The sequence below is a fragment of the Centroberyx gerrardi genome, chromosome 3, assembly GCF_048128805.1.
Source record: "Centroberyx gerrardi isolate f3 chromosome 3, fCenGer3.hap1.cur.20231027, whole genome shotgun sequence".
NCBI lineage: Eukaryota > Metazoa > Chordata > Actinopteri > Beryciformes > Berycidae > Centroberyx > Centroberyx gerrardi.
Genome location: NC_135999.1, coordinates 4,082,173 through 4,109,494, shown reverse-complemented (window position 1 = coordinate 4,109,494; position 27,322 = coordinate 4,082,173). Strand labels below are relative to the sequence as shown.

The 27,322-nt window shown below is 43.9% G+C and overlaps 1 protein-coding gene across 3 annotated transcripts in view; it reads right to left on the bottom strand.

Moving 5' to 3' along the window:
- The window catches only part of helz (helicase with zinc finger), a 65,464-nt gene extending 38,842 nt beyond the window's left edge, over window positions 1–26,622 (bottom strand). For 2 of the 3 annotated variants that reach the window (XM_078291535.1, XM_078291540.1), the window contains exons 1-17: window positions 26,599–26,615; window positions 23,936–23,996; window positions 18,486–18,731; window positions 17,613–17,649; window positions 16,901–17,025; window positions 15,112–15,168; window positions 14,737–14,785; window positions 14,349–14,424; window positions 13,611–13,809; window positions 12,852–12,959; window positions 12,557–12,698; window positions 11,662–11,817; window positions 9,076–9,346; window positions 6,328–6,454; window positions 6,001–6,213; window positions 2,970–3,100; window positions 910–1,089 (exon numbers count right to left, since the gene is read on the bottom strand). In XM_078291535.1, coding sequence (XP_078147661.1) covers window positions 910–1,089; window positions 2,970–3,100; window positions 6,001–6,213; window positions 6,328–6,454; window positions 9,076–9,346; window positions 11,662–11,817; window positions 12,557–12,698; window positions 12,852–12,959; window positions 13,611–13,809; window positions 14,349–14,424; window positions 14,737–14,785; window positions 15,112–15,168; window positions 16,901–17,025; window positions 17,613–17,649; window positions 18,486–18,713 — 2,099 coding nt within the window. In that variant the 5' untranslated portion in view covers window positions 18,714–18,731; window positions 23,936–23,996; window positions 26,599–26,615. Of the gene's footprint in view, window positions 1–909; window positions 1,090–2,969; window positions 3,101–6,000; window positions 6,214–6,327; window positions 6,455–9,075; window positions 9,347–11,661; window positions 11,818–12,556; window positions 12,699–12,851; window positions 12,960–13,610; window positions 13,810–14,348; window positions 14,425–14,736; window positions 14,786–15,111; window positions 15,169–16,900; window positions 17,026–17,612; window positions 17,650–18,485; window positions 18,732–23,935; window positions 23,997–26,598 lie in introns of all 3 variants that reach the window. The other variant, XM_078291537.1, reaches the window with a different exon arrangement.
- Window positions 26,623–27,322: the final 700 nt, after the last annotated feature.

Sequence of the window (27,322 nt, the reverse complement as noted above, 5' to 3'; positions counted from 1 at the left end):
ATGACACAAATTCATCCAAATGACCAGCGCACTTTGCCTTCACTGATAGCGGATGCACACACTAACACAAGCCCTAACACACACACACACACACACACACACACACAGATCACAGCTTGACACTTTGCAGCTGAACGTTTTCTTCAAACTTGAAATGTCAAACCCAAGGCTGCCAATGCCCCGGAGCAAAAAAAAAAAGAGGCCACTGCTGGTCCGGCACCCCCTGCTGTCTCTACCGCGCCCTTTGACTGACCTCCCTCCCCATCTGAAGCATTTGTCCGGCTCATGCCAAGTTGATGCACACACACACACACCTACCCGCATACCCCCGCTCGACATCCACATCCCCCTTTCCTTCCCTACACACATGAAGGGGGGGAGAAGGCTGGGAAATATTTGGGAGGAAAGTGAATGAGTAACACTGTGCCTTTAAGCCTCCAACCGCTTCAGTTAAGCTGCTTTGTGGCTACCAGTAGACGACTGTGGTTATACTGGGCAGCTCCCAGGTGTGAGTGTGTGGAACTGTATGAATATGAAGCAGAGTGCCCTTGGAAAAGAGCAAATAAAGGTTAAAGGGGACGTAAGTAATGTTTTTACGGTCCCAAAGCACGAAATTAGCATAATGTGTCTTACAGGGGTTTGATAGATTGTTCAGTGTTGTTGATCACTACCGATGACTCAACAATTACATCACAGGTGCTGAGATTTCTGGCTTTCAAAACTCACTTTCCAGCCTGCGCTCTTGTTTTGGAACAAAAAACTCCCAACCTTGGCATTTCAAGACACTCCAAATCTCTCCCCCTGCCTACTCCCCTCGCATTTTCAACACACACACGCTGTCTTTCCCTTAAAAACAGAAAAAAACAACACCACATACTCATGCACACACACACACACACACACACAGACCTGCTGTGGTCCTGGCGGAGGATGTGCTTGACGGCCTGTGCCAGGGTGAAGGTCTTGCCGGTGCCGTAGGGCCCGATGATGAGGACGGGGGGCAGGGGGATGGTGACGGGCGTGGTGATGGCCAGGATGGCCTCTTTCTGCTTGGCGTTCAGACGGGGGTCCAACTGCTCGTCCCATTGCCTGAGGGTGGCGGAGAGAGAGGAGGGTGATATTAGAAGAGCGACATCAACTTTTAACGGTCCTTTACAGAGAATGAGATGGATTCCGCTTCTTTCCGCTTGCCGTTTCGATGAAATATTGCCTTATAATCAAGTAATAGCTTTGAACATGAGAGTCTGCTGATCTAATTAACTGCAGTGCTAGAGAGAGAGAGAGAGAGAGAAAGACTGAGAGAGAGTGAGAGAGGGAAGATAAAGAAATTCTTGCACAATGTGACATGAATCCGCACACAAGCATCAACTCGAAATGAGAAACAATTAAGGAGGTGTGATTTGGGGAAACGGCTTGGGTAGGTGGGGGGTCTAGGGAAAAGAAGGGAGAAATGATGGAGAAGAAGTGTGGGAGGGCCGAGAAAAGAGTAAGAGTTCATATGCTGAGGTCAGCAGCCAAAACACACCATGAAGACGAGTGTGCATGGGTTAATAAATGGGGCTTTTGTTTGTGTGTATGACACGGGTGGGTGGGATGGATGCACATATGTGAATACATACACATGCTTGTGGAAGTGGGATGCGTCATGCATGTAGCACTTGTGTGTGTGTGTGTGTGTTTGTCTCTTTGCATCACTGTCCTCATTAGGGAGACCGCATCCGCTAAAGCTGTGAATCCAGCAGCACCGATTGATTGAGCTCCAACTGAGACATACTTGGGGGCAGAGAGATATCTGTCAGTGTGTGTGTGTGTGTGTGTGTGTGTGTTTTCATACCAGGGATGGGTGGATGGGATCAAGGGGTACTGTCGGGAGTGAAGAATTAACTCTTTATACGCCAATTATACTTAATTTTCCCCAACAAGTATAGTCAAGAGCAAGAAAAACATACAAATTGATAACCTTCTCTGAACTCGTTTCTCCTGCAATTAGTAAGAGAAACAACTTAATCTGGATGTTTGGTCAATGTTGTGTGCAGTAACATTTTGTTCAGGCTGCACCCCAACATTAACATGACTGATTAGGACGTACTGATCATCTCATTACCCACAGGCATGAGAAGCACAGGTGCTAGCCTATTAGAGACAGAGCGCCACGCTACCAAGCCTTGGTTATTTTCTACAAATTAAAAAACGTCAATCGATACTCTGCATGCGAGCACCATGCAGCAGCTTTAGAGATGTTCCCTCAACACCGTCCTAACATACTGCTTGCATAATAAAGTATTGACCAGAAAGAACTGCAGCGAGCTTCAACTTCAGCAGAACTCACTCCTTGGCCCTCGGTTCACGAAACACCTTCGCTTATCCAAATTCCAATTAAAACAGAAGCCCGCTGCAATCATATTCTGGAGCCTAGATAACCGCCTTGGCAATCGCAGGGGATTATGTTTGACTTTGGCTCTCGTCAATAAAGATTACCGCCTCACCTCCCAACACCTGTCCGGCTTCAGAGGGAGATGTCTAAAGCTGGAGGGGGCTGCTGGCGTTTCAGACCGGCCGCCGCGTCAGCGAGGCCAGCGAGGCCAGAGAGATTCGGTCACCTATCTTGACTTTCTGTGGTCTTCCCTCGGTGGGGGCATTTGCTAAGCTAATTTGACGTGCGGGTATTAAAGGAATTTCTGTATCATAAAAGAGTGCTTAAGATTTTCAATATTAACCGTGCATGAATGTGCGCGCGCACACACACACACACACACACACACGCTGTCGTCCTTCACTTCTAAAAAGTATAAGAGGAAGGTGACACCTTATATGGACTGGGGCTTTAAAGAATGGGGAACGCTGATATGAGTTAAATGTGAAAGACTTCAGCACTGCTCTACAGTCTTGAGGAGATCTGCAAGGAGATCGGTCAAACCCTATAGTGTGTGTGTGTGTGTGTGTGTGTGTGTACATGGTGGAATACACACCTGTTGGGGCTCCAGGGGATGGTGGGGATGAGGCTGACATCGGGGAAAAGGATGGCATTGTCTTTGATGCGATCCAGAGCGTAGTGCATCTCACACAGCGGCAGTCTGTTCAGCTGGAACTGGAGCTCCACCTGGCACAGAGGCATCACCAGCAGTTTACTAAACAACCAATCAGTCAGTCAATCTACCTGCTCCTCTATACCCATCTACATTAACTCAGTACTTATGACATGACCACCTGACAGAGAGAGCACACAGTAGGTCACTTTTGGAACTTACGGCATAACCCATTTTCAACCTGGACCCTATTTTCCCAACATCTTCCATCATACCGATCGATTCTGACCAAAATCTCATCAATTGCTTCACTATAGAGCTACTCATATCTTGCTTGCCAGGGTGTGCAGCTCTCCGATACAGTCCTATAGGGCCAGTAGACTCCAAAAACCAACCCCAAAGCATCTTCATCGACATATTGACGCTCACTGAGGATCCTTTAATTGCTCAAAAAAAAACCTGTTAAATTATCAACTAGAAGGGCACTCGGAGAGCGCAGACCTCCGCCAAGGTTCGTGCTATTATTGCTTGTTCGTGAGTCGGATCCGGATCCGCTCCGAAATTAAATAGGTTCTTCCTTGGCCCATGCTACACCCTTCCACGAAGTTTCATGAAAATCGGGCCAGTAGTTTTTCCGTAATCCTGCTAACAGACAAACAAACAGACAAACAAACAAACGGCACCGAAAACATAACCTCCTTGGCGGAGGTAATTATGGGACAACTGTGAATATAGCATGCCATACTGTAACATCTACTGGACTTGATCCTGGAATTGACCCGGGAACAAACCTGGGTCTTAGAACTAAAATCGCTCACACATCTACAAAAACATTCTACAGAAAACACTGGGTCCGCTTCTGTGAAATTTCACAATCGAACAGCGGCAGTGCCAGAAACATAGCGGCCGTGCAGCATCTATGTAGGGGAAAAACGGAACTATTTAAAGCTACAAAAGCAACATTTTTTGATGAATCCCAATTCCTGTGGATGCAGTCAGCGGTGAGCTGGGTTGTGGCTGTCAAGCGCAGGGCCACAGCAACACCAACAATCGCGGAAAGCAAGAAGAAATGAAAGAAATGAAAGAACAGCGAAGCTTAACGTGCGGCAGGCGAGACCCGTTCAAAAACACGGCGAACATTACACAGCCAAATTGTTTTTTTAATTGCAATTCGGCTGCGTTCACCATCTGCTTCTTCAACACTTGTTGTGGCTTTCGGATGCCGGTTCCCTCAGCCTCAGACTAGATGCTGTTTCAAGGTAGACGGCTCATCAAGATGAGTGACAAGTGCTGGGGTGGAAACTTGAACAAATGAGGGGGGAGGAGGGCAGGAATAACAATACACTTCCTGGTGAAAAGTTGCATACTGTCGCTTTAAGTACGCTGCATTTACCATGCCAGACACTTAAACAGGTAAAAGAATAAGCATGTTATTGGCTACAGTTTAAGGTAAAGGAAGCGCTGAAATTAAATACTTCAAAACCTATTTAACAGGTTTTTTTACTCCAATATCTTGGGGAAACCTGGGCCCATTTCCATTTCAACTCATTTCAACAGGAGCCTGGGCCAGTTGTCTGGGATCACTAAGCTTTTGTTTCCATTGCCGGAGGGCCTTGTCATCATGAAGGCAGACAGAGTCTCCTAACAGGTACACTGGCAATAGAGAGGAATACACGGTGCCTTTAGCGCAGGGGTGGGAGAAACAGAGGAAGAGAGACAGAAGGAGAGAGATAAAACGAGAGAGAAGGGCAAACAGACAGTAAGGAGAAAGTGAGCGAGCAGGAGAGAACAAAACAGGAGCGAAAGAAAGAAAGCATACAAGAGACACCGAGAGAAAAAGTCTCGAGATGAAAAGAGGGAGGAACATCAAGGCTGTTTTGGAGCGCGGCGGAAAACCCACAGAGGAGATAGGGAAATGAAATTGTAGCGTTGTAAGTGGGCGGCGGCAAAGCGTACGCAGAAGAATGACAGATTACACTCCCACAGAGATAGGGCGAGGGTTGTTTTGATAACCGTTAACACGGAGGCCTCGTTTCCTCAGCCGTCGTTCGGGCGGGAGGGGAGAGACGTATCAAGCGGGGCGCTGCCGGAGGGGGGAGAGGCGTCCAATAAAACGGGGGATTTCTCGGAAAGCGCCGGAACAGAGCGCAATCAAAACACGCACACACATACACCTCTCCCCGGGGAGATGGCCTTCTGCCGGCGTGTAACCTTTTGTTAAAGTGCTAATCGATAGGTGAACCTTTCATCCTCAAAGTTTGCCCCGGCTATAACATCAGAGGGTGGAAATCAGGCACGAGCCGGACCCTGGCTAACATTTCCTGAGCTGTGAAAAAAGGCAGAGCTAAGGAGGAGGGGGAGGGGGATGGACCGTCATTCACCTGCCCTCTCCCGTCCGGTGTCAAGCCACCGGTCCGATCCGATATCTAGTGGTAACGGCGGGGCGGCTTCAATGTAATCTGATGGCGACAGGGGGACGGCTGAGGTTTGCGCGACACAGCCACAGCAGACTTGAATGGAGGGAAAAGGGCACTTCCTAGTGTGCTGTAATTAAGTCCTTGGGCAGAGCGAGGAAGGCCGCCATACAATTTTAATCTCGTTGTTATGGAAATGAGCATCGATGCATGTGTGCTTAGCGCCCGAGTCTACACCAAACATTATCAAATATCCTGTGTAACAGCCAAATTTCTACTCATTTCTACTATCAATTCAAGATCTATGATATCTCCCAAAAGCTTCAAAACCTTGAACAATGTCTTTTTTTTTGAAGGCTGTTTAAATATTTGTATCAAACATGCTAAATAATTTAGGATCAACTATTCAAATCTACTTAGTCAATCAATTACAGAGAGAATAAAATTAGAAGACAACACCTGCAGATTGTTCATACTAAATATCCATTCAAAAAGAGACCAACGCATGCCAAACCATGTAGGCTACAATATTTTCTCTTGTCCCTTGGTGCAGCTCATACCTGTAGTTCCCTGTCAGGCAGTAGTCCCAGCTCATCGCAGCAGTCCTTGCAGATCCTCAGGAAGATGTACTCCTTGGTCTTCTCCTCGATCACGGCCTCGTAGACGCGCTCTTTGACCCCGGGGGGCGGCTGGCTGGTGATCCACTCGCGGCCCAGCGGCAGCAGCAGCACCGAGTTCACCTTGGTCATCACCAGTCGGCCCGCCAGCGTGTCCTGAGGTGATGGGGAGAAATACACGATGTAGTGATGCCACTGGTTCGACACAAAAAAGGTGTTGAACACTTTGAAAGTGTGTACTACGGTTGGCACTCCAGCAAAGCCACGTACCTCGGACAGTGTCTCTGTGAGCTTAAAGCGGGCGAAGAGCTGTCCGTTCTGGGCGTACTTGGCTCCACCAGAGATGCCAGTCAGCATAAAGCTGGTGACCAGCTGGAGGTTCACTTTGATGTTAAACCTGGGAGACACACATGGACATTTGGTTATATTTTCTTAAGGTTAGGGTTGGTGATAGTGACACAGATTAATACTCTGAAGCTGGAGTATTTGCAGTCCTGGCTGCAAACTATATTCAATATTTTACTGGGTAGACAAAGAGGAAAGCTACAAAAGCAAGGTTTGGAGCCAAAGGTGGAACACAGAGATGGTTACAAAGGGTTCCCAAATAATTCCAGCAAAACAGCTTATTTTCTATCATGTTTTAAAAGCCTTACAGTCCTCAAAATGTAAGGTTGGCTGAATAAGACATTGTTGCCTAGAAATTGGGTAAATTATTTTCAAAGTATGCGTCCGTCAGAGAAAAACAACCACTGGCACAAAGCTTATCCATACAGATTTTCAGCGGAAAATCCGAGCACATTAGGGAAAAATTTTCACTTCAGTTCCCAATCGTTTCCGATTGCCTCTCTGGTCTCTGCTGGATTTGAAATGATGAAAGAGGAAGCAACACTGGTGATGAACTCTGATGGCTGATGGGTGATTGACATACGCAAAAAAGTACCATAAAAAATAAATAAATAACGGCTTCAATATCTATTCGCAAACCAGCAGTGTTGCACATCCAAAAAAACAAAAAAAATGTTTGCTGTCATGATTTTGCATCAGCTTTCTGGCCATATTTTCACAGAGCGGAGCGGAAAGTAGAGTTGAAAGAGAGTAAGATACTCCAGGAGTGAGTGAACAAGCAATGTAGTCAAAAATTTGAAAAGCAGGGTATGAACCTGGGAAGAGATTTTAAAGCAGAATCTCCCATCATTGCCATCTTGGCATCATATCATGTTTTTTGAAAAACCCATAGAATATGGCTAACATAAAATATGATTATCCAGAAAGTTATTTTGATAGAGTTTGAATTTTTCCTAGTTGTAAGTTGCATTTTAGTGTTTTTGACTGAAGTCAGCCTTTAACGACTGCATGCCATCTGCAGATCCACAGGAATCCACATTTCACTGGAAATCTCCTGCTGAAACCGAGTCAGCCATGAAAAGCCTAAGAAACCTGGCAGAACACGGACGGGTGTAATAGGCTGGAGAGATTATTCATATTCATATGCACGTCGGGCAAAACTGCAGATGAAAGGCACATGTGAGAGTTGATAACAGAGGGATCCGTAATGCGATCCCTCACCAAGTCAAATGACAATGAAAGTCACGAGACGGGATAAAATGAAGGGCGAAGAGGAGAGGAGATCAGAGGCGTTGAGTGGGGGGAGAAGGGTTCGTAGCACTCCCTTCGCTGAATGTGGGATTTACTGGTTAGACTTTGATTTCATTGGTAATCAGCATCCCAATCACTGTAATAGCTCAAACCGAGGAGCAGCAGCAGGTACTGAATCATATTCTTTTTTTTTTTTAAAAAGCAACGGCAAATCAGCTTCCATTCTACAGAAAGAAATTACTATTTTCCCGCCCTGGGAATTCTCCAAGGAGTCACCTTAGACACATGTATTATTAAATGGCACTGGCAGTGTGAGTTGAGCTGTGTGTGAGATATGCAGACACACACACATACACACAGAGAGCAGATTTACTGTGGAAGATCGAGTCTGACACCTTGTGGTGGGTTAAAGTCTCACGACACAAAATGTTCACACCACTCGACGCTTCAGATGTGGTCCGTATTGGGACGTCCCGGTGACTCAAGCGGTTTGTGTGCGCCGTATTATATGCAGCCATTTGCATGACGGCTAAATCTAAGCTCAAGCTGGGCTGCTGCAATTCTCAACCGCCTTTCCTGCCTCTCTTCAATATGCAACCGATGTGCAATCGTGTCTCATGCTGGTGTGAGAGGTGTAAAATCTGCTTTGTGTGGTTAGCAGATAGTGATGTGTGAACCGGGATATTTGTCTTCGGTGACAATGGCTATTTATCCGGAGGACAAATGAAAATAAATAAATAAAAAAGGAAAACTGCATCCAAATCGCAGCCCACTGATGAGTAGCTGGCATGTTTAAAGTGCAGTGAACGCCAACAGGACTGGCAGTTGTCAAGCTTTGTGCAAGAGGAACAACCCTAGACAGTTAGCTTAGTTCGCCTAGTTAGCTTTGGGATCAAGTGAATTTCCTTTCTTTTGTGACTTTTGACCCATGCAAACTTTTCATTCACCTGTTGTAAAAACAATACATCTTTTGATCAAGCAACTGTTTAAGTACTTAATTACATATATTCACAGAACTAAGCTTGAGAGGGCATTTTTGAAATAAGTAGGCCTGGGCGATAAAACCTCAAATCCTTATCATGATATATTGTCACATTTACCTCAATAAAAATATATTAACAATGTGTATATACAGTATATATACTTTTTTTTTAACCCTGGATCACAAACACCGCATTTACCACCAGTGCCATGGCTCCTGACACCTAAATGTATTACAAATAATGCCAGGAAATATTAATACTTTGTGAACAATTACTCAACACTTTAACATATTGCATATTTTGTCTGAAATAAGAACTAAAAATGAATCTGTCTCATGTGTCTTGTATATTTTCATAATAAATAATGCAAGTGCTCGTCAGCTACTGCTCATTTACTGCTTCCCTCTGAATTTATGTTCATCTGCACCGATGCACTCACTTGCTGACTTCCTTGTACTGTGCGATCTCCTCTATGTAGAGCAGGTCGTGGAGGCGGGCCTGGTAGTTGTCTTTGGTCAGGGTCTTGTCCAGGACCGACTGGGTGAAGAGCTGGTCGGCCGACAGAGGGATCTGGTAGCGGGCGAGGAGGCTGCGCTCCAGCTCGGCCATGGTCTCGTTGGGGCAGAACTCCACGATGGTCTTGCAGGAGGAGTCCCAGCGCTTGGCGGTCATCAGGAGCTGCTGCCTGGCCGCCATCAGGTGCTCCAGGTCTGGGGGACAAAGGAGAAGGGTTGGGGAGATGGTTGAAAGCAACACTCAACTGCTTTTGTGACACGTGGAATGGGCATCCTCTTTTTACTACTACACAGAATCTGCTATAACTACACCATGTCCATGTCCATGTCAAATCCTGTCAGTTTTTATTTTATTTTATTTAACCTTTATTTAACCAGGAGTGGAGTCTCATTGAGATTAAAAATCTCTTTTTCAAGAGTGTCCTGGCCAAGACAGGCAGCAGCACAGTTACATGGTTGCAGACATAAAACAAACATAACAATTTAGAATGAAAACAAAGAACACATTTCATCAACATTCAAAACATCTACAGCCAGATGTGTTTGCTTCCAAGTCATTTAGAGACACTTTAAATGCATCCAGTGAGACCAGCTTCCGAAGATTCAGGTAATTTTGCAACTGATTCCAAGCAGAGGGAGCAGCATACCTAAACGCCCTTTTTCCCAGTTCAGTACGGACTTTAGGGACAGTTAGTAGGAATAAGTCCTGGGAGCGAAGACAATAACTTCCCATACTTTTTTGAAGGATGTAGATCCGTAGGTAAGATGGAAGCAGACCAAGAATAGCCTTATAAATAAGGATGTGCCAATGGTTAAGTCTGCGGGTGGACAAGGCAGACCATCCAACCCGAGCATACAAAGAGCAATGGTGAGTAAGGGATTTAAAATTTGTAATAAATCTCAGTGCTCCATGGTAGACAGTATCCAGCGTGTGTAGGCATTGCGAAGATGCATGCATGTATATAACATCGCCATAGTCCAGCACAGACATAAAGGTGGCAGCAACAAGTCTCCTTTTGGCCTCGAAGGAAAAGCAAGACTTGTTTCTAAAATAAAAACCCAATTTTTTTTTTTTTTTTAGTTATATCAAGCACTGGATTCATCTATGTGATGCAGATGTCATCAATATCACAAAGGTCACATTTTCGATTAGGAGAAAGTTCGTATGACTATGTAGCAGTGGAGATGAATCCAAAGAGATTCTGACAGTTCAAATTAGGTATTGACTCACAACAGCAGAGCAAATTATTTTCTGCATATAATTCATATATGCCATTTGCTTTTCTAAACAGAATTAGACATTTTTTGGCCCTTGTACACAAGTGAAACCTGCAAACGATTTTTAAAATATCTTTATCCATGCTCGAATGAAGGCTTTTAAGTCGAAGCATAGTGCACATATACACAGGATCCCATTTTAAATTCCATTTTTTCAGCATTAAATTTTCTAAATTCTAGATACATTGCATTTTTACCTATTTTAGCAATTTTAGCATCTTGAGAGAATTTAACAAGTGACTTTTTATTTTTGATGTGAGAATAAATGCAGGTTGGCATATCCTATGTTGTCAAAATGTAGTTGCCCTAATGCATAGGAATAATGAATTGTGTTGAAGCAATATTAAAGATATTCACCAAATATTTACAGCTTTTGACCTTAATAAGTTCAATATAAATGTCCTCAAGTTGAGCTTATTTTGCAGCCAACTTTACAACAATGAAATCAATATCAATATGATGTTTTGTTTCATATTCAGTTATCTATTACTATGGCCATGAAACGTTGTGCAATATATGTGATGTTTACTGTACTGTGATGTGGGTCCTGTACTGTATATTGTACTGATTGTATGTTCTGGTACTGATGTTTTTATGTTTTTATGTTGGAACCTTGCTTAATGTATTGAAAACAAATTCCACCAGCCTGGCTGTGTGGTCATTAAAGAATCTAGTCTAATCTAATCTAAATCAACTGGGGGCTTTTTTGCTTTGCGGTCGGATCTGAATTTCTTACATTTTTTGAAGTTTTGTTACTGTCTGTTGATAAATGTTGCTTCGGTTTAGCTTTGTTGTCTCACAACAAACCCAGATGTATTTTCTGATAGGCAAGTACAGGCAAGCATGCACACACACCAAGACACCAAACACAAACAGCACTCCAGTGTCCATATACATAAAAACATTAAAACAGGCTTCTGTTCATGGTACCATATAGCCATAAGCACTAACATTTTACCATTACTGCAGTTTCCCCCCCCGAAACCTGAAACAGCGTCTTTCTATAATGCTGGTTGTGATTTGTGCCTGCATAGTGATAGATATACCATCTACATCTAGCTTGCATTATTAAGAGCACCACCACCAAGAGCTCTGAAATTGACCATAAGGCTATATTTACCTGCATCTAAGACCTTTCAAGGCCTTGATTTTAGATAATTTAATACATTAACACTTCTAACTTCTACATTAAGACTTCTCAAAGACCTCTAGATGCCCTGATTTCAGCATACCTTCAATTGAGGCGGCGTCCACCATGATCCGCTGCATCAGCACAGGCTCCGAGCCGAAGTCAAACACAATTGTCTGTCGGAAGGTGCCGAAGATCTCTGTGCTGAAGCCCACCGCTACCTTGTAGACGCAGTGGTCCAGGCCGTTGTCCGCCGCCACTGTCAGGACAACAACGTTTATTTACTATAGAATTAACACACATTCAATATCATGGCAAGAAAGCAGAAGAGAGAACTGTAATTGTAAAATTAATTCAAATGAAAGGAAACTAAAGCACAGTCAACACAGGATCTGTGCAAATTCCATCAAGTTAAATTTAAGATACAGATGGATACAGATAGTTTTAACATGCCGATTAAAATGAAGTACAAGACGATTTTGGCAACTGAAATGAAATGAAAATGAAAACAAACCTATGTGGGAAAGAGATAATATATCACTGGGAAAAACTGCACAGAGAAACCACAACATTTTTAAGACCTCTAGAACTGAATTTAAGGCCTTGAGTTTTTTTTAATTCAAGACATTTTAAGACTTTTTCCAGGACTTGCAGATACCCTGCAACAGCTCAAATGTGGCTGTCCTGAGGAAATCTTATTCATCTGGCACATGGGAACTAACATGAGTTCAGACACGTGAGCTAAAAACCACAAATCCTATCCAAGCCACATAACACTTGCGCACAAACACACCATGCCCATGTCAAGTCATGTGTTCGATGTCAACATTACATTGTTGTGATCAGGAAAACACACAAAAACAGGAAAAAACAGAGCCAGGAAAAGCGCATTCTCCTGTAGAAACCTTTGGGCATTGTTTGTCCAAAAAGTGAGAAAGAAAAAGCTGAAACCCTGAAAAATCTCATCCCTGGTGGTGAAATAAGGACATGCAACACACCTGCAGCCTCCTCCCCTGGCGTCCACTCCTGGCAGCCATTGGGGACGGCCTGCAGCCGCTCCCCGGCCGACACGCCCGTGATGAAGAAGTGAGGCCGGTGGGCATCGTAGAGCAGGGCGATGCGGTACAGCTTTCTAGCCGGCTAGTTATGGAGAATCAGGACAATCACATATCAGGATACAAATAATACGAAGGTGAGCACTGTACAGCGCAGCGTCATTTTCCTGTGTCGTATTGACAAATGAACCGGTCGGACAAAGAAAACATTTGAATGTGTCAGTGCTTGTCCTCCTACCTTGCAGAACAAGGAGAAGGTCCAGGAGTGGGAGGATTTCTTGGTGGTGACGGTAACGGAGAGGCCGGAGCTGGTATCAACGTTCACACCCTCCAAGTAGTCACTCAACTAGAAGAGAAACCACACACACTTGGGCAAAATTCAAAATACGTCTTATAAAGCCACTTAAGAAAGTCTTTCGCAAGACATGGCCCAAGCCCAAGGGTTATTAATGCATGTCATTCAATGTCGCCCTTTAAGAAAATTTGGCATTCTTTCCCCATCTTGTTGCCAAAGTGTTTGGTCAACAGAGCTACAGTTTCAAGTTACCAAACAGACTGATTTGATGTTATAAACATTTTGAGATGATCCCTTTTGCACTTAAAAAAACGAATAAAACACAGAACAGGAACAAGGTGAGGTTAAAAAACAAAACAGTGGTACCTTAGAAAACATCTAACCTCAAAAGGAGAATAAGGAGAAAAAATAATAACATCACAAACAAAATACTCAATCGAATTAGAAAACTAAATGACACTAAAATCCAGCAACGGTACTTTGTCTGTGTGTGTGTGTGTGTGTGTGTGTGTGTGTGTGTGTGTGTATAAAGGCTACTGACTGAGTCTTTCTAGTGTTTGGGTACCGTCCCCACTGGGTTTCCAAGAGGGGTTTTGTGACAGTATTGGGGTGTCCCCGATGGGAATTGAACCCCAAACCCCGGCAGTATTCCTGCTATGCTCCATCTACTGAGCTGACTGGTGCGTTCGAAGAGCCACTCACCACTTTCTCCGGGGAGAGGGAGTTCATCCACTTCTCGATCAGGGTCTCCATGTAGTTCTCGGTGAAGTGCTTGCTCTCCTGCTGCTGCTTGAGGCGGATGAGGCGCGAGGCGTAGCGCTTCTGCCACTCCATGAGCTCCTCCTGCGAGTGGGCCGACGTGCACTGGGCCCCGTACCGGCACAGGCCCTGCTCCAAGTACCTAGGGTGAAAGGCAACGGCACGGTGACTATACAGCTAGTTACCGCTGGTGTGCTGGGAAGTAGTTTACCCCAGAAGTTTATTCTTGTCAGGGTGGAAAAGCCTCTGAAATGCATTTAGGCCTGATATCCAATATAAAAGGCCAACATCGGCCCAATATATCGGTAAACTGACACAACAGTCAGTCCCATAATAATAATTCCATTGTTTTACATAGACAGTACTAGTGGTGCTGCAGTGGGACATAAGGCTACAGGCCCAGCTAAAACATCCTAGAGAAAAGAAAAAGGGTCTAGGGAGAGATGATAATGATTTAAGGCAATCAACTACAAATTTTTGTTAAATAGCCTTCACAATAAATCACAAATACTCCCTGAAAGCCATATTTGAGAGACACTTTACAAGCAAATGTCGATATAAAATCTTAATGGGTGGATGTAAGATATCATTAAATTTTCCTCCCAAACATTGTAAATCAAGAGATAAATAAATTTTGCATCAGTCAGGCCTGTATGCAAACTGCGGGGCGGATTGTGTTACCTTTTACACAGGGTGTACTCCTCACTGCTGGTGACTCCTCGGGGAGGAGGCCTGAACTGCCAGCCATCTTGGACCTCTGTCAACACACACAGCCACGGGTCAGCACAACACAGCACTAAAGCCATCCACACATCGGACGACTGGCTTCAGTCAGCTATCGGATTCATATTTAAAGCTCTCCTAAAGAAAGACAAGCACTAGGATTCTGCTGAGGACACCCAGAGTAAAGACTTTCCAAACACAAAGAGCGTCTCCTTTGTCAAACTGAAAATGAAGATCAGGTTAGGTACATGTGCCGATTTGTCAGCTTGTTGCTTTCCCTTTCATGAATCTCGAGTTTTACAGCGCATCGATGGGCACAGGCAATAATAATAAAAGATCTGCTCACCTTCCTCCTGGTCATCTGTGTATTCTGGCACCATCTCTCTATTTACACCCTGAGAGAGACAGAGAAACAGAGAGAGAGAGAGAGGGGCACGGAGAGAGATCAGTATTGCCATTATGCCAACTAGTGCCATAGCCATGCAAGCAGTGGGACCGGAGGACTTATTACAGACAAATGAGTAATAAATCCACGATAGCTACAAGCTAGGCAGAGGACCACAAAATAATTAAGTCAGCGTCGGAATCAGGCCATTAGTCATCTTTACGACTGTTGCCTCCGAGCCTTAAACGATCATCTGTAAAACCACCCGGCGGCAAAAAGGCATGAACAAAGGAGGGCAAAAAGGTATCTGCCCCCAATACCCCACAAGGTACTTACTTCTATTTCTGAGAGGAGCATTTTTAATCTGGTCAAGTCCTTTGTGACGATGCCATTCTGTGCAAGAGAGAAAAAGACACATAGGATCTTTATTACGATATCATAATATAATCAGTACTGTCACGAAACTGAAAATGTGATGAATGTGAAAAATTGTGAGTCAGGCTGATAAGATCGGGTTCTATTGGATATTTGTTGTTGGTAAAAAAAAAAAAAAAAAAAAATCACTATAATAACTTTAATAAAGGCTTTTTAATTACTTTTGCACCAGTAGATGCAGTGCTTTGTTTTTTCCTTCTCTCGATTGGAGATCTATGTTATTACACTTTGGCTGGTGTTTTTTTTTTATTTTTTTTTTTAACCAGCAAGATTGTTAATTAAGTAAATACACGCTTCCATTGAGCACCTGTCCTGCATTCATATAGTGCAGTGCTCTCCTCTGGTTTTTTTTTTACATCTCTTTCATGTCCATTGTTTTCTGTGAAGTACTTTGATTGCTAAAAGCACTCAAACACTTGAGATGCAGTCTCCAATCAATGCGGACCCATGTGGTATTTTGAGTCACCTGGTTAAGGTGCTCCGTTTTTCTTTTGTTGAATGGGATCTCTCACTGGTTGGTTTAGTAAAACTGACAAAAGATAACAGCTGGCCACGTCCTATGACCGGGTACAGAATGACACACGACACGCTTCCATGACGGCTAAACCACAGCAGGTCTGGAGCGCCAGCGCCGCACAGGACCGAGGAATGAAGTGGTCAATAAATGACAGACGCCTCTTGTTTTCCTTTTCGATTCCAAAGTTCACATTATCAAACTTGTGTGCGTGCAGAAAAGCTAGATTTTCTGGCCCAGCTGTTTTTTTTTTTGTGAAACCGAAATCAAACACTTTTGTGTCCACTGCGGGTTAGCTTGACATCACACGGGTCTATATTAAAAGACGAAGACAGGGAGGACGAGGAGGAGCTGGACAGGCGTGGGAGGCTGAAAAGGACGTGTGAAAAAGTGGAAGGAAAGAGGAGAGGGGGGGAGCAGATAAAGAAGGGGAGGCAGATTAAGGCGCAGGAGGAAAGATAACCGCCCCAGCTGAGTCCAGGAATAGGCCCAAACTTTGTCTTCTTTTGCCCTAACTAGCAGCTGGCATCGTCCCCCACTTGCAGAAAATGTCTCTTGACCTTGGTTTACACAATTTACACAAGTGATTATTAAATTTCAGACCCTGCCTGGACTTTTTTTGGAGCTCAGCATTCAACACAAATGCACTTAATCAGCCCGTCCCCCACCTTGTCACACTGAACCACCGAAGACTGCCAACCGTCGCTCACATCCAAAGAATTTGCCCACAAATTTTGTCTGGGACGGTATTAAATCGTAACCCAAAGACGGCCAAAACTGCCCCGTCTGCCAGGGGATTTTTGCTCGACCCTGATGGAGTGACGGAGAAGCGGGTAATGTGGAGGAGTGGAGAGCAGGGAAGGAGGAGGAGACATAAGCAAAAGGAGGAGGACAAGATATAAGTGTGTGTGTGTGTGTGTGTGGCAACGGAGGCAAAGGGAGGTGGAGGCAACTTGGCAGCAATTACAGGAGTTGACGTATGAAGACAGCGGTTAGGAAAAGTGGAGGGGAGAGTGAGAAAGTAGAAAGGGTCAAAAACACAAGAAACAAGCAAAGTGGGGGGAAAAAATGGATAAAGTGTATACTTGACAGACCCCTCCATCATATATGGGGGGGGGGGGGGGTCTGTCTGTCTGTGTGCATGTACTGTATATATCCATTGTGCTTTAGTCATACCAGTGGCTCTCCATACAAGGCCTTGGAGAGGATGCTGGCCACCTCCTGCAGGCTGCCATCCAGCAGCATGGAGCGCAGGCTGGCCTGCAGCAAGCCGTCCCCCCTGGCCATCTCCTCCGCCAGGACTGGGACAGGACAGACAACACAGAGGGCACAGGGAGGGAGAGAACCAGTTCAGCTTATTCTCATGAATGCAATGTTTCCATGTCTATTCTCTTAAAAAACAGAATGAAGGGGGTAGTCCAGTGTCTTTCGTATTTGATTAGCGTTTGTGATAGGAGAGATTGTGGTTTATTTAACATTAGAATGATAGATCACTCCTCCGCTGTTGCCACTTACTAAATAGCAGCCCAGAGGAGAGCGAGGCATGGCAGTGTCCTGCTACATCAGGCTTTTCACAGCCTGTCTAACCCTGACCTTGCCCAACACTTACCCTCACTGGAGCATGAACTTTGACCCTGGACTTGACCTATTCCTGACCCAAACCCTTCCATTTACTTAGCCTCCGTCAACCAAGTCTGAATAGAGGCAATGGTACTCACCAAAAGAGACACAAAGTAAACAGACTGGATTCAGCAAATGAAGCAAACCGGAACCCAAGCATGTTAAAAATGACTGCTTGTCCCGCAACATGTTTTGCATCCCAACCCTTGCTTTAAGAAACCAGGGTGCATAGTGTTAGCAGACGGTCCCACTTTGAATTCCTACTCACCATGTTTGCAGTCTTCATCTGCTTGATCATAGTTTTTCTGTCGGCACAAGGAGAGAAAAAAACAACAACACAGGAATCAAAGTAGGAAAACGGTAGCCATGACAAATGAGAATACCTTGTGTTCCAGGTTTCGGAGCTTAAGATAAGCTCCAAGAATGGCTATCTGTGCTTCTCGGCGGAGTCCCTCGCTATATAATTATGGGACTTAAGCAGCCTCCATAATCTCAGGGCTTAAGTAACTGGTGTAATTTTAGTGCCGAAGGAAGATAACATAACTGCACCGTGGAAATGGAAAAAAAATGTAGGGTTAATCGTTCTCATTTCTTCCGTCTTTTCATGCTAATTCACCCAGTGATTAGATTAGAGAGTCCAACTGTGGAATTACAGTACAATGAACCGACGTCATTTCAGCGTAATGGCGTATTAATGCGGGACAGGGAGAGAATGATATTCTCTTTGGTGGCGACTGTGCGAGGGGCGTGGAGGAGTTCTGCCTTAAAATGATAACTTCAGGAATTTTCATAGTTTTTAAATAATAATGCTTTCAGCGATTTCTCTGCAAATGGTGTGACGGAGAGCGGAAAGAAGTGCAATTTGGCAGAGATCAAGCAAGAGGAGAGAGATAAGGGAAAGAGAAAGAGACAGAGGGAGTGTATGTCTGTGTGTGCAGCGAGAGGAATATAGAATAATACCCTTTTCATACACACAACCTGGGAATATTACTGTATTCTTGCAGCTATTTCGCAGCAGCCCCAGTTTTCACATTTCAATAAGTCATAACAGCTCTACTGTCCACCTAGGTAACTTCATTCATAACTATAGGCTGCATGTTTGCCAGGGCAACAACATTGTCTGGAACACAACTGTCCTCACCAGCTGCAGGAGGGCAGCGATTCGGTAGAGCAGGGCGCGGCTGCGGAGGGGCCCGGCGGCGGCGACTAGGGACGGGGGGCTCGGCGGGACAGGGGCTCCGGAGGGTGGGGCCGGGGGTCCGAGGACCAGCAGGGCATCCGTGCTGTGGCTGACCGCCACCTCGTACTCCCGCCTGGCTAACGATCTGCTGGCTTCTTCACATGACTTCTCCGCTCTCCTGTCCGCCATGACTCAGGGACAAAACGTCTGGAGGGAGAAGGGAAGGGGGGGGGGGTGGGGTGGGGGGGGGGAAGACAAAGAGATACAGAGTGAACGAGAAGCCCGGTGCCCGGCTGCACAGAAACTCTTTTACCTTAAGCTCTCTTTAAGGTTCACCTTAAAATCAAGTGAGCTGCACAAAACCCACTTTCTCACCGCTCAGGGAATATCCTTAAATAAATCTGCAGATAAGGAAAGATCCTTAAGTCATCATTATATTATTGCTGATGCGTTGCACAAAGCCCCTTAAGGACATTTCCCTTCCTTAAGTGTTGTGTCTCCCATGGTCTCTGAAGTATTTTTGCCAGTTTTATTTTGCTATTATTTTCAGATAAATTAATACTACAGTCAAAGAAAATTATGTTTTATGCATGGGAGGCTTCAGTCTATCTAGCTAGGTAGTCGAGACTGAACTTCACCACTAGCAGCTTGCTCAATGCATTTTCCCGTTAGCTAGCTTGCAGCCAGTCCGTTTCTAACACACAAATAGTTTGGATGAAATAAGTATGTATGACATGGTCTGGTGTCACAGAAATGTACACTTTGATGAAATTGCAAGGGAAGTTTTATAGATGTTGCAAAATAATAGCGATCTCTGCTGAGCCTCTCGGGCCCGCGGACAACGTCAACACGCAGCGAGCGGTTGGCACGGTAACAAGGAACTCAACTGCAGCGTTATGGCTGAAACTGATGAAAAAAACTAAATACCCGCCCTAAACTGAGGAGATCGTTTTAGGGGCTTTATGCAACGCTCCTAAAGAAATCTCTGGCCTCAGGGAATTATTTGCCTAAAGGGACAAACTTTAGTTTGACACCTATGGTTTTTCATGCAACCAGGCACAGGTCTGTAGTTGCAGTGGCCATTACTAGGGTCAAAGTTTTTTTTTGGTTATGTTTTATACCAGTGAGTCTCAATCTTTTTCATATCAAGGAGGACCCCAAATTTAGTCCACATTAGGGCCACGGCCCACCATTTGAAGACCATTTTTATTTTTTTTTAGATATAATTTTGTCCAGAATTCCATGACTATCTATAGTATATTGTAGTTAGAGAGATAACAGTGAAACTGTTATCAAAACAGTCATTCTTCTACATTCTCTGTGTTAACTTCTTGTAAATGAAATAATGCTGAAGTTTAACAATTCATCCATTTGCTGGGGACCCCCTGGAACCTCCTCAAGGACCCCCGGTGGTCCCCAGACCCCATGTTGAGAACCACTGTTTTATACAAACAGGATATCAGGTTTCAGAGATCCAAATTTAAGACTTTTTAAGACCATATTAACGCTACCTGGAATTGAATTTAAGACAAATAACAAAAATAAAGAAACAAAAAGCTGGCAAACAACTTATTTCAGATTAAAAATAGCTAATGAATGCTCTGAAACGATAAGCTATGAGCAGTGTAAGAAAAATGACCCTAGGAAATTAAATGGTTAAGGACATGACGCACAACCGTGTTTATCAAAGCAGATGCGATGGAAACATTAACCCTGTCCTGATTCAATTTAAGAGGGAACATGCATATGGGACAAACTCTGATCATCTATAAGTGCAAGTAATGTATTGCAAGATAAGGAAATAAAACAGACACTACTGCTGGTCCCATTCAGGTCTTTTAGGGTGAAACAACACATTGCATTTGCCTTATTTTCCAACTCCACCTCGACTAAATATCACCAGATTTAAGAATCATACTGCATTAAAATTAAACTTAAAAAAAAAAAAAATTGAAGACCTCTAATAACTGTATGTAAGACATATTCATACTTTACAGCATTAAATTGAGATAATTTAAGACTTTTTCAGAGTTTTTAAGAACCCGCAGATACCTAGTACTATACTTTCCACAATGGCTTAATGTTATGACTCAGAGAAAGTCCGTTCAGTGCTACAATCGCCACAATACCCGCAAAGTAGAGAGAGGTTGAAATGTGGAGAGGCGACAGCAGGAGAGAGAGAGAGGGGGCTCCATTCTATTTCTGTCTTGGGGGTAGTGTGGGTCATTTGTTGACACTTGCTTTCACAATTTGAAACATCAGTAGGTTGTACAGCTGACAGACACACTCCATATGCACACTCTATAGATTTACACAGGGACAAAAATAAAGAATATGGAACATATCAGGGGCCTTGGAGCCAAAACGGCACAAGCAACTTGCCATCCTTTCCATCCGAGCTTTGGTATGATATGCATATCATAATTTTGATAAGATATATCTTATCAAACGTTTAAATATGATTTGACTAACTAATTTCCATCCAAAATGTCACTTCACTCCACTCTTAACGTCACTCCAAGCCATCAAAATGTTAGTCATTACATGAGTCAGCTAAAGCAAAAACAGCCAGATCTGGGTCAGATAAAATTTGACAAATATTTTTTCAAGTTTCTTTGAGCCCATTTAAGATTTGCCACCTACTGAGTGTGAGGAATGGAACTTGTTAAATAACTAATAGTTTCCCTACCTATTGTACTCACAAGTAAGTAAAAAAGTAAGTTGCATTGTTTTTAATGAATGGCAAAAAGTTTAATATGATATATTACCCAATATTTTATATCTAAAACCAAGACAAAATTGCTGATACAAATATGGTGGGGAAACAACAGCAGCCAGCAGCCACATGCTGACATTGGCTGTGGCTGGTTGTCAACTTACCACCCACTTTGGCAGCTATTAATCATTTTTTGTGATCAGTTCTACTATTTTACTGCTAAAATAGTTAAAGATTATGAATTCTAGAAACCACAAGCCTCTGTGAGTGGCAGATGAAAAACCTTTCCTACCCTGGATACAGTTGCCCTGGAACTGTAAAAGTGAAAATGGCTTTAGCCCCTTTGAAAAGAAACTTGCATGTTTTACTGGCAGTAGCATGCGAGGTGGATGTCTGCTTACCAAGAATCATGTCCTCATGTGGCTGTCTGTGTCATAACTCAACAGGAACAGAGAGGACGAGGCGAGCGGACTCCTACATACCTCATATCCTGTGTCTCGGCTCGCACCGCGTACATTAAAACACATTTGCATCGAGCCGGCCTGGTGGTGGTCATATGAGACGCCTGAGGCAGTTTGTTGGGCCTACTTTTTATCATCCCAGGCTCCAAAGTCAACAACACTGGAGTCGACTGTCTGGGCGACATCTAGCTGCTTAGTCTGAGGGCATTATCATAATTGATAATGCGGCAAATGAGGGCTTTATTAGGGTTAGACAGGGACGAAGTGCTGGGCGGCATGCGGAAGGAGATGGGCGTGTTGTAACATCGTTACAGAGCCAAAAGGTCAATGCCAATACATCTCTACTACGGATTGGCCTAATAATAGGCTAATTCAAAGCATCTAAAATGGGTTTTATACTGGCTGCAAAGTACAGACAATATATCATCCTTAACTGTGCTGCTTTGCCCATAGAGGAAGACTGGTATGTTTAAGCACCTAATATTTTTTCATACCAATACGCCGACACTGTGTGTCAACTGATCAATTAGAGCTGGGTGAGATGCTGTATTTTAAGATATCCTGATATAGATCCGCACAAATAGTAGGACTATGTGTTTATCATCAAATGATTTTTTTTTAGCTTATAATACCATTTGTGCTCCTGATAAACATGCAGAGTTTTACTGAAACACAGCACACAAGCTGAGAAACATGGGTAAAATCACTGGTTGATATCCAAGAGTCATGTGCTTACATACACACTGCCATATCAGGATATTTTGGCGCTACCACTGAACCTTATCATCAATGCATCCCGACTATTGACTTAACCTATTCAAACGTAGCACAGCTAGGATTTATATAAGCTTGGTGATAGACTGCGTATCGCATTCAGCTTAGCCTATAGTGAATCCTAACATGTTTTGACACCTAATATTTGCACAGCCAACAAGGAACCGTGTTTACTGGACAGGTCTGAAATTTCAGCGGCGTCCTCTGGAGTGCACCTGCTGTCCTCTACTGTTAATTACAGGTGTGTGTGTGTGTGTGTGTTTCAACCGCGCCATCCTGCGATTCAAAGGGGGAGTATCTCGCTAATAAATTCACACTCATATTCAAGTGTAAAACGGGATAGTCTTTGGTGTGGTGTGGAGGAGGAGGAGACGGCGTGTGTTTGTGGGAGGCGGCGGGAGGACGCGACGAGGGAGACAGACTACTTTTCTGCACATTAGGCGTAACGAGCGCAAGGGCCTAAATTTAAATCCTGGAAAAAACGTGTGATTGAAACTTTTCAAGGTTGTTTGGGGTGTTAAAAGCAGTCGGCCCGGGCCTACCGTCTGAAAGCCTTTAATAGACACCTCCGCACAGCGAGAACAAGTCGTCACAGCCACCTCAAAATATTTAACGCGCGGCTTTTAACCCTAACTCTCAGTCAACAGAGGCGCGTCTCTGAAAAACAAATGTAAGGACAGTGAAGAATTGTCATCTGGCTGGGAAATGGCTTCCCATAACCAAAATTACCCCTGAGCCATGTCAGGGACAGAAATTTCTCAAGAAGAAACACTGAACACATAATCTCAAGTACTAGGGAGTTTTGTTTTTTTTGGTTTAAGCCTAGTTCTAACCACAAAGCCAGGACACAAATCATATGCAACAAGAAGCAAAGCCAGCCACAAAATATTTGTTAAACAAGTAGCATCATAATCAGGCCAAGCCCTGGAGCGGCTCTCTGTGGGTCAGCAGAGGAAACCAGGCTACTTTGTATGGTAACATTCTCTCTGCTGGAGCTGGATAACATGCCAAAATATCATATCTCAATTATTTTTGATTATTTTCTATTGTAGGACCGTATTGGCTTTTTCCAATAAAACTCTACTTACTCTACTCCATTCACACTGTGCTTGGAAAGGAGTGAACCTATATTTTATATCTATACTCTATATGTATTACACATGTAAAAAGGCCTCCACAACAGCAGCAGTATACAGTATAGGCTCCTGCCCAGCCCTAGTCTCTGTGGCCGGCCCCCATGGCATTTCATTAATAGGCTCCAGCCTTGCCAAAGCAGGGAAAAGGAGACAGGGCTACAAGTCGAGGATCTATAATCCGGTCTGCGATAAAGCGAAGCAGCATGCCCTCCTTCACACCAAACAGCGCGGACCCGGGTACAGCGTGACCTGCCGGGGAACACCGGGGGCCACAAACCCTTCAACCTTGGCCAGTAGCCTAGTAACTTTTGGTCCGATTCCCACCTCATCGGCTTCGCCACTGGCACTGCAAGCTTATCTCAGGCCGGTGGAGGAAGATGAAGACCTTGTATCGAAAAAAAAAAAAAAAAAAAGCCTGGTTGTTAACCTGAAAAGTGGGCTAGTAAAACAAACTTAGTCACAGATCAAAATTCAACAACATTTAGCTGGCACTAAATTTCCACCCTGGGACTCCGCTTTGAATAATGAGCGGGGATAAAATAAGTATAAAATTGTGCCCCGTGGCCCAGTAATTTTGTGTACTTCTGAGATAGCGAATCCTTGAATGTGAGACAGCAGACAACTATGCGAGAGCTGGTAGGAGGGAAAACTATTCAGTCAACATCAAACAGATAATGTCAGATAGTCCTGGCAGAAAATGGGCTGTTCATTAATCTCACACCGTTACGCTTTTTACGTTTCAGCTTTGACCGTGAGAGAAGGGGGGGGGGGGGGGGGGGTTGGCTGCTTCTGCAATTTCGGCCCAATTTTTTTGCACTAAACGGTCTATTAATCCCGCAAGAAGTGGTCCAGATAGTTCGTTCTTGAATATCCAACAACAGACAACTCTGCTTGTAACAGCTGGTCGAGCCCAACTGGCATTCTCTCTGAGTCAGCTCTGCTCTCGTCTCTTAGGACCATGACAGACAAAAATTTTGTTTTGCTAATGTAGATGCTGGTCTGCATGACACAGACAGAATCTGGAGGCAGCGTTGATGCATGGCGTCTGCAGGTTTTAGCATGTTCGATTTAAGGCTATTTTAATGCCACCCGGAATAAAAATTGGCAAAAATAAAATGTAGTCCCCAAGGATCTAATGGGCCACTTTGGCAGTCATTTTGAACAACAATATTTTTATTTTGTTCCCTTAAGACAATGATTCAGTCTCATTTGTCCATCGCCTCAAAATATTGTCCATGTATCATCAGTAGGATTTTTTGAAAGACACAACAGGAGTCTGAACAAATTCAGCCTCAATTACTTGGGACACTTTCTAGGTGCATGCTGCCTCTTTAAAATTTGTCTTAAGAGGTAAATACTTAAGTGTTTCAAAATATTATAGCTCTAGTTCTATGACCGATCCTTTCCGCAAGATTAGAGTGAATCCCTGCAGAGTTCACTTTCTCCAAAAAGACTAATATGTATTCTGATGAGGAAGAGAGTGATAATATATTACAAGTCGGCTATATGACAACGAATCCTGATAAGGCTAAGTACGTTTGGCAACTGGCCAGTTATGCCAAATAATGCTAGAGCACCTGCCATCGGGTAATAACACTAATATCTACTCTGGACCAATATCCTGGGATATAATTGGTTTGTATGTTGGTGTGTGTGTGTGTGTGTGTGTGGGAGGACAGGGAAGGATCCCCAGAGGGTCCGCCTATCACTTAAACTAACTTAGAAACCACTTGTACAGTGTCAGGACTGCTGAGGTAAATTGCATTACTGTAAATTACAGATTACACATTCCGTTTCATCTGAGGAGACAGTCATCGCATGGCATCATTCCTATAGTGGCAGCTGAGACACAACCTGACATTTCTCTGTTATGACAGTGAGTGATAACCAGTCATTATAAAACCATAGCAACTGCTGTATTGTATGTGTGGCGTGCAAAATAGGACTTGCCTGGAAAGCCGCTAGCACACAAGGACTACTGCTGAGAAATGGAAAATAAGGAGAAATGTAAAAGTCGACAGTGAACTGAGCAGTATCCTAAACTATATTGTGATAGTGGTTGCTGCTTTCAACGCAATACTTACTCCTATTAAAAAAAAAGGTCACTTCATTAGGTGACCAAAATATAAACAGCGCTTTTAGATTCTCGTTTGTATAAGAATAGATGTCGCGAGCCTCTGCGTGCCAGAGCCACTTCAGCGGAGCAACAACAAATAGTTTGGCGGGGTACAGTGGGTGGACTCCTGCTTGGTTTTCAGTGTCCAGTCGTGGGATCCCGCTACGGGCTCCAGCTACGCCTGCGGTGCACTGGAGCTTGCTAGCCGTCTGGCTGGGGATAGTTGTAAAAAGCAAATCGACTGTCATCATCCTGACATATTTGGCCCGATTGAGTCGTTAGTAACAATGTGTCGAAAGCACTGCCATAAACTTGCTCGTTTTCTCTAAACCCCGCTAGTGCTCATCGAGAGAGCATGCACATAAACAAAAACGAGGAGAATGTCTTGTTTTTGTTTTTTAGCAGGTAGCTGAGGTTTGGTTGATAAACTTGCCTGGCTGCTGCAAGTCAGAGCGATCACGACAGCGTTACAAAAAAATGGAAAATGTCTTCACTTGTGTTGATTAACTTATCGTTTGCGTTTGCACGGACCAAACAGTGTTGCCAATAAGAAGAGTTTGCGTAGCTAATAGTTAGCTTGCTAGCCAAAACAGGGCCTTTCTTGGCACCAAACTGGCAAGCTCACAACAAGAATAGCTGGCTGGCTTGTTAGCAAGCTAGCTAGCTAGGTTAGCTGGAGCAAAACGGGTTCGGGCCTGTAATTTTGCCACGGTTTTTAGGCGCATATAATTGATATGACATGGTATTATTATCCACGCGTGAACTCAACACATTCGCCACTCTCCTAATGTTTTACAGACGGTGCTCAAGTCAGCGTCGTTGCGCCGAAAAAGACAACTGAAAGGGCTGAAAATGGGAAGTCTACACTTACCTAGCTTTACTTTCTACGCCATCTTGGATCCACTTGTCAGCCCATCGCAAAGCATAGTGGGATGTACTGATCTGAAGGTTGAGGGGACTAGAGTGTGTCAGTGTATGAGTGTATGAATGTAAGTGTGAGCGTGTGTGTGTGTGTGTGTGTGTGTGTGTGTGTGGCGGGGTGGGGGGTTGGGGGTTCCCCTTGTCAAGAAGATTTCTTCTTTTACCTAACAGGCTTCTATAAGATTCCTATAAGACTATGATTGAAAAAGCTACAGGGTTTTGTTCCTTTCCAATAGAATCCTACCTATAGTATTTCAATTTAGTTTCCTATACATACTTTAAGATAAAAAATAAATAAATAAATAAATAAATAAAAAAGAGGGGTGACAGTAAATTTGACTGCTAAAATTAAAAGTTAATCCCAAGGTAATATGTAAATATTCATAATATTTATCAGTACGCTACAATGTATCATTATATACAGCGCTCACAATATATTGGACACAAGATTAGTCTATTTCAGTGTTTGGCTGGAGTGATACATAGATTTTTTGTGACATTTTCCAGGAAATTTAGGCTACAACCTTGCGGACTACATCGCTCGGTCTCACAGATACTTTGTTTGCATTTTGCATGGGAAATAGGACACTCTATCCTGGGGCCAAACCTTTCTGTTTCTGTTGGCAAAACTTTGACCACAATCATGACCTTGCTGTTATTCTCTTTTTCTGGAT